This window comes from Fonsecaea erecta (assembly GCF_001651985.1).
Source record: "Fonsecaea erecta strain CBS 125763 chromosome Unknown Scaff26, whole genome shotgun sequence".
Classification (NCBI taxonomy): domain Eukaryota; kingdom Fungi; phylum Ascomycota; class Eurotiomycetes; order Chaetothyriales; family Herpotrichiellaceae; genus Fonsecaea; species Fonsecaea erecta.
Window position 1 is genome coordinate 29352 of NW_017387269.1, and position 14882 is coordinate 44233.

Genomic DNA, 14882 nt, shown 5'->3' on the forward strand with positions numbered 1-14882 from the left:
CCAATTCATGAGCAACTATTGAATGAATATTTCGACCGTGTCTTCCCTCTTCTTCACGACAACATCCTCACTGAACGTGACTAGGGTGCCATATACCGGCCAGACAATCGTTCCTCAAGGTGTGTATGTGAGTGACTCTAGTGCTTGTTGTTTTTCGAGTGTGGACTGATCGTATGATGTAGAGGTAGTCGTCGAATTTCGAAAAGGACAGCGTTTCATTAGTTACTGGAAGAAATCCAGCTAGGTTATATTGGGAACTGCTATCTGTAAACAGCATAGCTCACCAAAGCGAACGCTGCCATGTAGAGAGGTGATTCGCCGCGGTTGTTTGTTCGGGTCGCTGTCTAGCAGGCCTTGTTTGGAAATCCTGTTCCCGGGCCGTGTGCCGCCACGCGCATGTCATGCCACAACAACTGCGCTTCCGATTGCGTTGAAAGATGTATATCCAGCTTGTCCTCTGTCGGCTGGGGCAGTGTTTCCCTGAAACCCGACCCAAAAAGCGCCGGGCACTGGCACGAAAATCAGCGCCATTGGAGATGGTCACGCCAAGGGCTTCCACGTAACGATTTCTTGACTGAAGACCAGCCAGGACGAGAAACCCATGATTTTCACGGAGCCATATCATTCTTTATACACTTTCACCGTCAGGCCGCAAAGCCTGCTGACATTGTCAATACAGGTGCCCGCCCAGTCCTCGGATGCGGCCCTGCAATTGACCGCTCCGACGTCATCCACAATTCATCAATCAATATCGCTTGTCTCTATTCTGCGGGGTCTGGCGCCGCCGCGGCCTTGCTTGCGAGCGTCAGCGCGGCCGAGAGTAGACCCCTTGTGTCCTGAGTGTCGTCATCGAGATCGTCGTCGTCTTCGTCGTCTTGGGAGTCGGGGTTGCCCGTCCGCGGACCCACAGTCTTGGGCTTGGATTTCTTGGGAAGGCCGGAAGCCAGGACCACATGCGTGCACGCGCTCCCCGCGAGTCTCGTAAGGAAATGTTAGAGGAGCAGGTCGGGGCCGACCTCAACCACGAGAGGTTCCAAGACTTTGGTGAGATCTGGGATGACTCCCGGTTGCTGTCGGAATATAAGGTCGACCACAACCTGAAAAAGGCTCCACCATAACGTCCTCAAGCAACTCCAAGGTCCCCGGGCTGTCTGGGTTTGAACTGTCGTTTGATGCCATAAGCACACTGATAGCTCAAGACGGCAAATCCTGAACGTATGGCGCCTCGAGCAGCTTCGCAAGAAATCGCAGACCCTGGATGCTCTCTCTGCAGAAGCCAGAAGAGCAGATAACGATTCGTCACCGAGTGAAAGCGCACCGCGTGGATAGCCTTCTCGTGGAACATAACCGTAATGATGTCGTCCTTTAAGCGCGAAAGAAGGATTTGATCGGCGAAGATGTAAAGCTTTGCCATGACCTTGCTCCAGTGCTGCGGTTGCACGTCGCCGTGCACTTACGCGCTGCCGCCCTCGGCATTGAGCAGTTTGGCGAATGAGTCTGCTGCGGCTTGGTGCTCCCGTGGCGCGTTGTAAGGGTAGATCCCGATGTGCAGAAGCTCAAACTCAGGGCGAGTGATCACGCCCACGCGCTGTTCCGTCTGCTGGCCTCGAGCGCTAAATGTCCATTTTGGGCATGAGAGTCGGTCCGCGTTCAACTGGCCCTCGAGTGGTCCATAATCACACCGTCCTCTTCACCTCGCACATAAAACTGCCGGTCGCATACCAACGTTTGCTTCTTCTCATGCTCTATAGGCAAACCTTGTGGTTGCCAGGCCGCGCCCTCCCCGAACCTTCATCGTCTTCCGCGTCTTTGTCGTCTTTCTCGCTGGCTTTGATCGCTGTCTTGGTGCGTTTGATTTGCGCATGCGTTTTCTTAGCTGGTGTGCCTTTGGGCTTTCTTTTGAAGGTTGACCTGGCAGGAGTGCGTCCAGACTGTGCAGAAGTTGTTGCAGGCTTCCACAGTGTTGATGCCAAAGGGTAATAGGCAGTAGTCTTTCACAACAGAAGAAAGTCTGAGGTGACTCATTGGCGGATGTTGACATGTCGATGCCCATCCCCACCAAGAGCAAGACGTTGTTCATTGTTACAACCGCGCGTTGTGGCTCCCACACCGAGCCATTCGGGTCGCTTCACCACCTTCGCTGGATCTGGTCGACCTTAGCGTGCCCGCGGGCTGGTGGCTGATCCCCCGGCGGGAAGAAGATGCCCTTTGGAGTCACGCCCATCCTTGCTCGTTTGCAAACAACAAATCACTCACCCTGACTAGTCCCAAAGACAACGTCGACTTCGTCGTGCAGTCGCCCTGACCACGAGATCCACCAGAGTAGGAAAGATTTCAAAGAAATCTGTGACACTAACAAATATCGAATCGCATCAACGGGGTAAAAGCCGGAGAAGAGTCCGAGTCGACCCTTTCTCCCTCGAGATCGCCCGTGGACCATTCCGTCGCGCACAACTTTAACATATACTCCCAGAATGGATACCAGACACAGCACAGCCTCTCACAGTACTCAGTAACAAAAGGCACAGCTGCCCAGACCCTACCGTGACACGCCGTGAGGTTTGACGCACAATTTCCCCGCGTGGGCCTTGACACACGATCTTGAACTCTATGGGTTCTTTCTTTTTGCCTTGAGCGCCGACGTCACTTACGCCAACTCCGCCCGACGTTCTCAAGCTGCCGTCGCAAGTATTTAGCTGACCGGAACTCATGGTGAACGATCTGAGAGGCAAATGGGAACGACAGGAAGGAAGGAGGCTCCATTTCGGTCTTTAGCGGAGTTCCCAAGCCCGCGGACACTCAAAGAAAAGAAACGGGGTCGTCGGCGAGATTGATGATTCCAGACGTCGTTGGAAATGTCGAGCAATAACCGCAAACGCCGGAGCGTAGACAGGAGCATCTTTCGTCTTGAAGAGTAGTGGCACGGTAAAGTTGCCGAGACACCAGGCAATGGACAATCCAGCAGCAGCAGTAGCGATAACAACAACAGCAACAGTTGTTCTAGCTCGAAGGCCGAGAAAAAGACTGAGATTAGCAGAATGTTCGAGAAATAGTGTCTCTTCGGTCCTCTGGAAGTGTATGCTGAGCCAGGCCCGCCAGGAGCGTGCTGACAGGGCGAGATGAGGCAGATCGAGTTAGGCGTACGATTCAATGAATGAATGAAGAGATAAATGAGCGATGAGTCGGCGCCGCCGAGGCCCTGAAGTTTCCAGAATTCAAAACTATTGGCGTCAATTCTGCGCTTTTTCGTGGCTCCGGCGGTGCTGGTGTTCTCGTCGGAAAGCATCCAGCATTCCGCATTCATGTCCTTCGGGGTCGGGATATAAAGAAGCTCAAGTCATCTCCGACGAGAACGCTCGAAAAGGTCAAGTCCAATGCACGGCAACAGAAAGGTTTGGTCGCAATCAACAAGAAGCAGAGAAAGAGCTGTTCGATTTCCTCTAAAAATGGACTGTGCGGTGTAAACCCCCCCAGATACTAGCGAAGCTCTTAATTGCCTGGGGGCGCACTCGGCCCCAAGAACGTTACCATGGCCGCCCACAAAGTGTATAGCCAACAGATATGCTTTGCTGACACATTCACAGAGACCTATGCTCGACTAACCACGACGAACGACTGCCCGAGTCCAGAGGACGCACCAACGAACCCGCTGGGTCTTACCACGCCGGATTTGACTACGAGTCTGACCAAGGTCTGTAATGCCAAAGCTCTACCTTTTCTGACCAACGCCAGCAGAGCCTCCAAGGGCCAAGGATTGCTTCGAGGAGAGAGATTCGAGGGGAAGAGAAGGGTTCGGTCTGACCAGGGTCTGTGATGCCACAATTCCACCTTTTCTTGACCAACACCAACGCCAGAAGGGCATTCAAGGGCCAAGGATCTGAGTGTAGAGGGGGGAGAAGGTTACAGACTACCGAGGGCGATTTGAGTGGCCTGCAAATCGGTTAGTTTTGAGGCTGCACAACTTCGCTCACAGAGGTTTTTTCTGAGAGAGGCTTTTCACAGACGAATGCATATTGCTAGACAAACAGACTGAGACTGTTTAATGAAGGTTCGATAATGATTTGGTGGAGTTGTTGATCAAGTTGTTGATGAAGTTATGTTGAAAGCTGAGTTGACAGCGACGGCGAAGCGGGCGTGGCAAGGACAGAACAGGAGCGGAATAACTGAGATCCGGTCAAGATCACGTTCCTGCTCTTTTCAACAGCCAATCGATAAGCTCCGGTAGGGGTTGGCCAATCCGGAGCGTAGCTGTTTGTCCATCTAAGCCGGTAATACTAGTTCAGCTACGCTTCGCTAGATGACTGAACGAGATCAAGATTCCACTGAACTAGATAAGCTTGAACAAGTTTCGGGCCATTGCGAAACGAGAGCGATGTGAAGCCACGAAGCAGCAGGTGTTGAAGCTCACAGACCGTGATCACCCAGGAACTTGCCCCATCCCGGCCGCTTCTGGTCGCACTGGTTTCTCAGGTAGCACACACCCCTCGACAACCAGTGCATTGGATCTACGGGGTCACCCGAGAGCTGTGAGAAGAGGCCGGACTGGGCGCGACACGCATCGGCCCACTCCTTGGCCAGGGACAACTCTTCCTCTTGCAGAGTGACAACCATAGTGCTCCAGATGGTGCATCTCGAATAGATACTTCGCTCGACAAACGAGCAGGAAAATGCTGCTTTTTGTCCGTGCGCAACCGGGACAAAGTGTTTGCCACCATTATTCCCTGCCTCAGGCCGACCAGCTACGACCGAGGTGTGAAAAAAGGCCCTGTCGCTTTTCTGCATCGCACGTATATTATTCACTGAAAATTCATTTCGGACACAATACTCAGGAGGTTCAGCCAGTCTGGCAAGTCCTCACTACGTCGGACAACTGTCGTCCAGGCCTTCGCCGCCCTTGCCTCCCAAGTTCCGCCGGTCGACAAGGGCCTCCATCTCGCTCAAGTGGCGCCCAAAGGGAGTGTGGAAGAGGATGCATGTCTCCACGGCTATCATTGACCTCACTTCCCGCCACAGCGGTGGCATTTGCACCACTCAGCGGTCGGCCATGCTCATTTACATCATAGAAAGGTGCTGGGTCTTTCTTTCGATGTACCAGGAGTCTCAGCGTCCTTCCTACCAACGGTTTGTCAGGGCTGGATGATCGGCAGAACAAGATTTCGAGATGCCGATACTCACCATCGCACGTCCAAGTGAACTAAAACAGACTGATGGGGAATAACCCAGTCACCAATGAGGGAGGAAACGAGCTTCAAAGCTTTGTGCAGTATATCTTGTCCAATATCAGAGCAGCTAAACGAGCCAGCTGTCGTAAAGAACAAGCAGTCATGACTTCTCACCAGACCTCCCCGAATGTTACCATATCTCAGCTGATCGGGTAAACTATCATCCAAAACTGTGCATGGTTCACAAAGAGACGTGTATACAAGACAAAAGATGATGTCCAGTTGTTACCTCCACAAGCCTTCCGAGCAGGGCCGCGATCGTCGATCCAGGCTTCCACATTGTGATATGCAGGCCGGCGTCGGGTACTCCCTGCCGTAGAACAAGTGATGGTAGTGGTAGCTAAATGCAGTTTGCACAGGTCGAGAGGTATAGCAGCTCGGGCGGTCATGGGTTCAGCTCAAAGGCCCACGTCCATCGTCGCCGCCATAACTGGCTGTGGTGCCCAATCTGTTCGTGTATGGGAACAAGCTGACCAGGGTCCGCAGCCGGGATGGGATGTGGCTTTCTTGCAAACATCATATGATATGACGCCCGTCGAACTGTCCTTTGGACACTTTAAGTCACGGCGTGTTCATTCATCCCATCTATAGCGCTACCTTTATCGCCGTTAATGTTGCCGGTGAGGAAAATAGCACCACAATGGCCACCACCACTTGTCCATCCTCCTACTTATCCCCCTCCTACTCCTCCTCCTCTCCTCCCACCAGCCGCCCTCTCTCTAGCTGTCTCTAGGGGTGCGTACACGTACGTGGCCGCCGGCCATTGATAACTGTTTTTCATAGGAGATACCCTTTACCGTGGCTCCTCTGGTGGTTAGCCGATTGTACCTACTGACACTAGACACCCTAATATAGATCGCGAGCTAGATTAAGCTAGTGACGACTTCGATTATGGTGATACATACGGATAACGCTCCTATAGGTATACAGTGCGGATAGGCATAAAGGCGGAAACGCACTTTGTTCAGGAGCGTGGAGAGACTCTGAAATGCACTTCTTCCATGTCAGAGAGCCTTGGGGTGGGATCGTTAGACGAAGAGTTAGAGGGTTGAACACGTATCTTGATTGGTATAAAGCTGTCCTTAAGATATCGACTTCTCGCACTGTTGAGGGCTTCTCCAGCACTGTGAGAATAGAGGTCCTATTTATCTCTTTCTGTGTGTGCCTCGTGGGGGCCGCCTTGGCACTTAGGGGCTGTTAGCCCCATAGGGGCTATTCGCCTGATGGGAGCCCCTCGCCCCATGGGGTGTTGTCGGCCGGGGAGCCCGGGTGACACATGTCGTCACTAGAAACGAGGAGACTTATGAAAGATGGCAGTCATTACATACCATAACGAAGTTCCATATCACTCGCCGTGGTCCGCCACCCGTAGGAATCAAGGTACCCTCGGGATCGCGTAGGTGGATTCAAGCCTGGCCACTAATGCCGACGTATAGACACCTCTACCTTCCAGGAGCGCGTTCGATGCCCTTATCAACTTTACTCTCTTCCACGAGCAAGGCAGTCAGCTACTTATTACCTTGAATATGGCTTGGCATTCCAAACCCACGGTTACCAGGGCATACCCATCCAGCTACCGATACCACGACTAACACCGAGCTCCGCACCCCCTCGAATAGATCATTCATTGCGGTGGGTTCCAAAGACATTGATAGGGGTGGGTGGGTGGATGGTAGCTGGTCCGTAGCACCGCGGAACAGTTCGGGTCTCACCGGCAGCTCCAGCTCCATAACCAATGGGAACAATACGAACATTCCAGTAGCTGTTTATGGATTCGGTGAACACGTAGCGTTTCAAGCCTAGTACTACTATATAATATCGCAGGAGTGGAGCCCCTGGGGCCCGAGGGGTCACGATTTATACGCAGAGGGAAGTGTATGTGAGGTGCCCTATGCGTAGCAAGATGAGATACATTTCAGTGTTACTGTGCGCTACAGAAGAAAGTGCATTTGAGGTACTATTTACGTTACCGAAGAAAGTGCGTCTGGGCAGTGCTGTGTGTAACCGTAGGAATTGCGTCTTGATAAGAAATAACGTACGTCTTGATAATATAATACGTGACCGTGGGAATTGCGTCTTGATGACATGTACCTGAAGGGAGAAAATACGTTTTGACGGTTATATACGTATCCGTAAAAGTCCGTCTCAGTGGCGGTGTGTGTACCTGGAGTGTCACCCGGGCTCCCCGGCCGACAACACCCCATGGGGCGAGTGGCCCCCATCAGGCGAATAGCCTCCATAGGGCGATTAGGGCGAGTAGCCCCTATAGGGCGAATAGCCCCCATGGAGCTAACGGCCCCTAATGCCAAGGCGGCCCCCATAAGGTATACACAGAAAGAGATAAATAGGACCTCTATTCTCGCACTGCTAGAGAGGCCCTCAATAGTGCGAGAAGTCGATGTCTCAAGGACAGCTTTATACAATCAAGATACGTATTAAAACCCTCTGGCTCTCCGTCTAACGATCCCACCCCAAAGCTCTCTGACAAATCTGAAGAGAAAAAGGAAAGAGAGAAAGAAAGGAGCGTATTGGCGCTTATTTATATGGCGCGCACGTCCGCCAAGCTTCCCTCTACCAAGCCTCCACCTGCTACAGAAGCCAATCAGGTACGTACACTAGTCCCGTATCGGCGGACTTTATACGGTACAGTAGTCGGCCAATCATAGTCTGGTCTTCCTATGGCAGGTGTGGACAGGTTTGGACAGATGTGTCCTGCACTGTCCCAGCTGTGGCCGTGACAGTAGGTATTCCTCTTGAGGGGAACGGACGGGAGCGACACCGTTAAGGAAGACCGTCGCCGCGGTTACACCATGATATCACCGTGGTTCGACGGGAGACGGTCGATATCCTCAAGGAGAATTGTTATCCTTATACCACGAGAACTCCGTCGTTCGACAAAAGGGAGTCGGTGTGGTTGAGGAGGATTACCGCTTCTCACAACGAGATCTCCGAAGCTTGACGGGAGGCCGTTACGCTATCCTAGTTATATATAAGAGTAGAAGGGTGGCAATAGTCGATTGGGTCCAGTCGATCTGGGCTGAATAGGTTGCCTAGAGAACGACCTTCGTCTACAGGTGGACTAGGGATATGGTCCTCTGTTCGCACCCAGCTCTCAAAGCTGTTCAGAGTCGCTGTCACTATGAGGTCACGATCGGAGCCGCCCAGGCGCTCGAGGTCCTCCAACTACCGGATCTTGAAAGTGCAGCCTCTACCCAGGCGCCGTCGATCTTCGATATCAATGCCGGTGCCATTGTCTCTGACTTGGATGACTTCGACTTCAGTGATACCCACAAGAGTTTTGAAGCCCTTGATGGCCTCCAAGGAGAACCATAAGAGAAAGGACAGACACCACGTCTTCATGGACAACCACGTCGGTTTTTAGGGAGAGGTTCCTTCTACAATATCTCGTCAGATAGGATAGCAAAGAAACACTTCATATCCATCGATATCGGTTGACGAAGAGATAGACCTTCAATATCCAACTGTGACACAAGCATGTCACGCTCTCCTCGTAGATAACTCCTTCACGGAGTGCCTTTATTGCCCATGTCACTCAGAGTAACGTGTTCCATGATCAAATGTATATGGGCGCCCGACTTCTTACTGTCGATAAAGGCTATTATATGAGATGGTGAAGAACTTCCTGTTTAGCTGTCTACGGACATGTTGACAGATTTGACGGCCCCCATACTTTGAACCTCCGAGTTGGCCTAAGAAAGTAGAGAATAAGATGCCCATGACGTCGCTGGATGGTCAACATATCCTATCGAGCCGGTAGGGTCGGGGGCTTCTCTTATGGACGGCTTGTGTCTCCGAAGTTCGACGCGAGGCGACCTAGACCGTTAAGGGGGACCGCCGCCGCTGTCACACCGCGAGAATGCGTTATGTCCAATTACATACCCCATAAGATTGGTTGGTTCGACGAAGCGGAGGGCGTAGAAAGCGCGAAGCTGAGGTGCCTCGATTTGAATGGGAGGCCATGCTGTTCAGTTCACAAGATCTCAGCTGCCAGGTTTCTCGAAAAGAGATCAAGAACGGCGAGGGCTAGTACGAAGTCAGAGGCCCTTCAGCCTTTGCCTTTGATCACGAACTCGCGGCTATATCGTCGGTTGAGAGAAAATTCCACCTAGAATCGACACTCTACAGTCATGAGCTCTTTGAGAAGGCGTATGTAGCCGTTAGAGAGCGAGAGAAGGAAGACGACATGGGGCGGCGTTTCGAGCCGTGGAAGGAAGCGAGCATAAGGTGGCGTTTCGAGCTGCCGATACCAGGGCAATCAAGGTACTCCGTGTAGGAGTTATCTTCGAGGGGGGCGTAGTATGTTTGTATAACACTCTTGATGTCATCCAGGTCAGACACAATAGCATCAGTATTGACATCGAGGATCGATAGTGCCTAGGCAAACAAAGGCTGCACTTCGAAGATCCGGTCTCTGAAGGACCTCGAGCGGCTTGGGCGGCTCATCTCGTGGTGTGAGGACGGTAGTCCTTAACAATGTCGACCTCCTCCTGTCGAACAGCAGAGATCTCGTGATACAACGGCGGCGGCAATCCTCCTCAACTCGATCCCCTTTCATCGAACTTCGGAGATCTCGTGTGACTGCTTTGGCGGTAACGGTATCGACAGCCTCCCGTCGAACTACGGAGCTCTTGTGTGACTGCCTTGGTGGTCGCCTTTAACGGTATCGGTCTCCTTCCGTCGAACTTAGGAGATCTCGTGTGACTACTTTGCGGTTCTCCTTAACGGTATCGACCGTGCTAGCGCTGGAAGTGGGATAGCCGAAATAAAGTGCGAACATCGAGTCGGAACTGTCAGCCTATAGCATTACCAGCTGCTTCACACCTCGAAAGTAGATATTAAGATTCTGCTGAGAAGATGTGTCACTGACGTGTAGTCTCGGCAAGTGAACCTGGATTGGCGATTTTGTTGCACTTAGGCGACCTCCAACTTCAAAATGGACTGGGTATACCCCCATGGACGTGAGAGACTAGGTTGCGTTATATCTGAGCCACTTTGTGAGAGTCTCAGGGCAAGTCTTCGTCTTCCTCCCGTTATACTGATGTTCCCGTCTCTTTCAGTAATCCTGATTCAGCTCAACGGCCTCCTTTGAGAGCCTGTCACCAAGGTAGTCTCCAAACACATCCTCTAGATTGCTTTGACTAGTAGAGAAGGCGGCAGGTGAAGGGGCAGCATTATGAAGTGAGCCAGGACTGACTTGTTCGCCCGAGATTTGGAAGATTCCTGTCTGCGATCGCGGAGGCTGTCTTGTCTGTGGCGCTTGCGATTCCCTAGTTCGCACTTGGATGGAGGCGAGGCATAAGATGTGAAGACTCGGGCTGTTGGGCATTGTGTGAGTGGCGACTGGCGGGCCCTCATCACTCAATCTCAGCGAGAAGAGTAGGGTCGGTTATCTTGTCAACTCTGTTTCGCACAGACACTGAATGGTTGGCATCCGCGAACATCATGACACGATGGGCCTGCGATGGCCCCCGTTCTCAGCAGAAAAAGCATTGATGAGTTTGGTGGACGACACGCAGTTCGGTTGAATGAGATACGTTTGGTAGACGACACACGGCTCGGTGGAATGGACATGCTGAAACATTCCACTTCTTGTGCCCTTTTCCAATACATACAGCATTGCAACGACACTTCCAATGTCCATAACAGGCGAAGTCTCCTCTTAGTATTGCAGATGGATCATTGTAATTCCCGTGGTTGTGTGTATCTTAGCTCCGCCTCTTGAATTTCTATCAATTGAGCAGACAGTATGGAGGCCCATTCTAGAGCTAGGATGCCAGTGTAGTTTGGTTCATACTGATGCCCTTTTGATGTGCCACCGACTGCAGAGGTACACGGAGTGGGTCTTGACTGCGAATCTGCAGAATGCTCTCGATTCGTTTGCGTTTATGCTCGAGCCCGCAGTCGGAGGAAGCTTCGACACACAATTGAAGACGGCCCAAAAAATTGAGGAAGAAGGGTCTCGAGGCTGCCCAGGATGGCGGGTACTCGGCGGAGCATTTGTCGAAGTCCGGTGGAAGCAGGTGGAAGGCCTTGACACAATTGTGAGATGACTTGGGCAACGAGTTTGGTGAAGAGCAGCTTCGGACTGTTGCCGGGTTGGCCGGAGAGGATCATCTTCACCGGACGCCTAATAAACATAGGGTGTTAGCATCTGGGCAAGCCAGGGCGTGGGAGAGTTTCAGGGCGATCGGTACTGTGAAAGCCTCTGGGGGAGGCATTGAGCACAGATTCTTATTGCAGCGGAGCAAGTACCCCGGTGAACGCACCGAATCATTCCATGTCACGACCAAACACTGCTACGACCTCAGAGATCCTGAGTCTGTGGTTGATGTCTCCTGTGTCAGCAGTGCGGAATGGGAGGGATTGAATTGATTGATTTCTGTGAAATACCGGCGGCACAAGTATGCATGATGAACGATGCGGAATTTTCACTCGGCAAACCTTCCCTAATGAAATCTGCTGCCAAGTGGTCAGACTACGTCAGGATGTGACGGGCTGGGTCCCTACTGTCTATCCTCCGCCGCCGAAGGGGTAGACCGCCTGCCCTGCCCTCATGAACGTGAGTGCGGTAGCGGTCTCGTATGTGACTCAAAAGAGGAGGCTAACAGGTTGTCACAGTGCGCCCATACCCTCGGCCTCGATACCTCCAACAGGAGAAGACGCTCCTTCGCGATCCCATTACGTACATCGAAAGCCTAGCCTTCGCTGACGGCGCCTTCAAAGACAATTTCGTGCACCGGCGGCAGCTTTAGGAGATCAAGGGCCCCTGTCGGCGAAAAGAGCTTGGATATTCCCTGGACGGAAGATAGGCTCGACCGCCGACATTTCGAGACGTCCAAGATGGGGCTCTGGACATCGCCCTTGACAAAGCCTTTCTATACCGCAAGGCGCAGCAGTCTCTGATCAACCTCTGCCGGGCGCTGGGTTACGAGAAGATATTGGAATAGTATGACCGGTGCCTCGGAAGCGGACAGAAACTCAAAGGTATGTCAGCAGACCTGAAAAGACCAGACCTCTCCTCTCCCGTTGGCTAACAATGGTTCGCGGAGGTTCTCACATCCGCGGAGCGCAATCACTCGATGGTGGATACCTTCGGGGCCGGGCCGATCTCCAGTTCTATTAACCCAGACAATATCGGCACCGACTTCCAGGAAATCGTCTTTAGGAGCGTGCCAGAGAGAGACTTCACGTAACTGATGGCCCGGCTTATGTACCGCCAGGATCCGCCGACCGAGCTCAGAAACACGCAGAAGAAAGAGATTGCCCAGAACCAGGAACTGCTAAAGGCGAAAGGAAAAAAAAACCAGGCAGTCGCCAAGATCCGACAGAAGGGATGGACGCTACAGACGAGGCCGAAAGAAATCCAAGAGCGGCGACGATACGACAAGTACGCCCGCAAGGCAGACACGCTGAGGAAGACGCTATATGACGGACGTCTGGCGCGGGCGATCAACGATTGGCACCAGACAAACGACTACGAGCAGATTGAGCGGCAGCTGAACGGCATCAAGCCCTCAGAGTTCCCCGCGCCGCCGCGGCTCCTCGAGTACCAGCTGCGTACGCGGGCGTCCGTTGCTCAGGCCTTCCCCGAAGCACGAACAGACATCACATGGCCCCTGTGCCTGTAGCTATCGTGGGATGGCAGGCATCATCTGGGTGGAACCAAGACCTGTTGATGGTCATTACAACGAACCATCTTATCGTTTCCCTCGAGACCACTGTTTCTTTTGTGACTTCTGCGCTTCTCTTCAGGCCCTCCCAACAAATCTCGACTCAGATGTGACTTGTCTAATGGTCCCTGCGAGCACTGCCGCTCTCTCAGCTATGAATGCCGACCGGTGAGCTCGGCTGCCTCTGGTGGCCACTTTCCTCAAGCTGACAGACACCCTAGATTCCGGCCGATTGCCGCCAAATGACACGATTCTTGATCCACTGCCGCCCACTCCTCACTCCTAGTAAACTGAAGGTCGTCATCGCCATCCCGGTGGAAGAGGGCGCGACTCTCTAAGAGCCGTGACCAGCATTTGTTTGGGGAAAAGAAGGGTAGGGGACGAAACCCTTACGTATATAGGACAAGTCAATATCACCGCTACCACCATTCACAACTCCGGCTTAGCGGGTCGAGTCCTCGACCCCAGCAAAATCCTCGCGGCTGGGAAGAATCGCATTTGCCTGAACGGCTGTAACGGCTGTGGCATCCTCGATGTGGTACAATACGACACTAACACCCACACCCCTCTCGCCCAAGCTTAACGACAAGACCTCGCCAATTTCGGCCTTGTCATCCTTACCGTTGGCTCGGGGCCGCTCGATGCGGGCCAAAATCTTGCCCGCAGCATGGACACGTTTAACGCCGCCCTTCACACCGATGATGCACTATATTCTGAGCTGTCTCACTGTCTCACGAAGTTGAGAATGTGCGGTTGGTCCGCCTCTTGGCCAAAATCAACCCCCTCACCGAACGACCTGAATACAATCATTACCAATCATGCCGCCATCCGAGAGCATCACCGGCTCAAGCAGGAGCTGTTCGAGGTGTGCATGCAGCTAGATCCAAGTGATCGCGCAGCTGTACAATCAGAAGAATGTTCCCTATCGCCAGAAGCCCAAGACCGTCTGCTCCAACAAGGAGGCGGCGAGCAACCGCGCCGCCCCAAGGACGCCTGCCAGCACCAGCATCACCGCCAACGTTACTTCGAAAACCTCGCCTTCCCGGTTTCTCTAATGGCCCGAAACCTGCCCCGGTGCCCGGCAGGGGGGCCCGGCGCGACAAAAGCCATTCCTCTACCGCACCGCAACCCGGAACGTGACTTCATGTATAGTCCTGCGCGTTTTGCGTCACGCTCGTGATGGTACAGCGTCTTACACACGTCCCTACGTGCTGATTGGCCGAAACCTGCCCCGGTGGCCGGGAGACCCCCGAAGCTACAAAGACCACTCCCACGCCCGCACCACACCCCGGAGAGCATTTTTTCGTATGACTCCGTACGTTTTCCGACACGCAAGCTACGAAAGCGTCATTCCGGTGTCGAAATTCGGTAGTTAAACTTTTAGCCCCAAAATCGACGGTGGTGAACAAAACCAACTTTGTGAATTCGCGTCCGATTCGCATTCTGATTAGTGTCCGACGGAGCGGCTAAGGAGGAGAGATGAGTGATATGCTCAGTTTGCGTTTCTAAGGTGTGATTAGTAGATAATCGCGTCGTTGGCGGCAGCCGGATTTGCCAGCGTCAACCGCCCTAGAGCGTCAGTATACGGGCTGGGCGCTTGATAAGATTACCCTTGGCGTAGCTAAGGAGCTTAATACTATTTAGTTTGTTATATCCATATAGGGCGTCGCGGTATCGCGAAATACCGATTTTCTTAGTACCGTTTTTACCCGGCGCCGATAACGATACCGTCCGCATAATCTTATATCTCCTTCGGTTTTTATATCTACTAAAGATAATCTTTTATTCTTCTAGTAGCCTACTTCTCACGAAGTTATAGGCACTAGTGGTTATGGTTTTAGATGGGGATCAAGCTCGGCTGTGTCGGATTGTCACCCGGGAAGCAGGGCTGTTACAATGACTGTTACAATACGCTTCCCGGCCGACAACACCCGATGGGGCGAATGGCCCCCATCAGGTGTTTGGCCCC

The 14882-nt window shown here is 52.7% G+C and overlaps 5 protein-coding genes across 5 annotated transcripts; 4 read left to right on the forward strand and 1 right to left on the reverse strand.

Moving 5' to 3' along the window:
- Positions 1–761: 761 nt before the first annotated feature.
- On the reverse strand, positions 762–4611 carry AYL99_12044 (hypothetical protein; the record flags this gene model as incomplete). The annotated part of the gene is made up of 3 exons (XM_018843547.1): positions 762–978; positions 1458–1613; positions 4409–4611. The coding sequence occupies 3 exons, from the start codon at positions 4609–4611 to the stop codon at positions 762–764; spliced, it is 576 nt and encodes a 191-aa protein (XP_018687127.1).
- Positions 4612–7765: 3154 nt separating this feature from the next.
- AYL99_12045 (hypothetical protein) lies at positions 7766–8555 on the forward strand (the record flags this gene model as incomplete). Its single annotated transcript, XM_018843548.1, has 2 exons — positions 7766–7828; positions 8277–8555. The coding sequence occupies 2 exons, from the start codon at positions 7766–7768 to the stop codon at positions 8553–8555; spliced, it is 342 nt and encodes a 113-aa protein (XP_018687128.1).
- Positions 8556–11796: 3241 nt separating this feature from the next.
- On the forward strand, positions 11797–11995 carry AYL99_12046 (hypothetical protein; the record flags this gene model as incomplete). Its single annotated transcript, XM_018843549.1, has 2 exons — positions 11797–11806; positions 11862–11995. 2 exons carry the CDS (start codon positions 11797–11799, stop codon positions 11993–11995), a joined length of 144 nt encoding a protein of 47 aa, XP_018687129.1.
- A 196-nt stretch (positions 11996–12191) lies between these two features.
- Positions 12192–12871, forward strand: AYL99_12047 (hypothetical protein; the record flags this gene model as incomplete). Its single annotated transcript, XM_018843550.1, has 3 exons — positions 12192–12227; positions 12293–12412; positions 12464–12871. The coding sequence occupies 3 exons, from the start codon at positions 12192–12194 to the stop codon at positions 12869–12871; spliced, it is 564 nt and encodes a 187-aa protein (XP_018687130.1).
- Positions 12872–13580: 709 nt separating this feature from the next.
- On the forward strand, positions 13581–14093 carry AYL99_12048 (hypothetical protein; the record flags this gene model as incomplete). The annotated part of the gene is made up of 1 exon (XM_018843551.1): positions 13581–14093. The coding sequence occupies one exon, from the start codon at positions 13581–13583 to the stop codon at positions 14091–14093; it is 513 nt and encodes a 170-aa protein (XP_018687131.1).
- Positions 14094–14882: the final 789 nt, after the last annotated feature.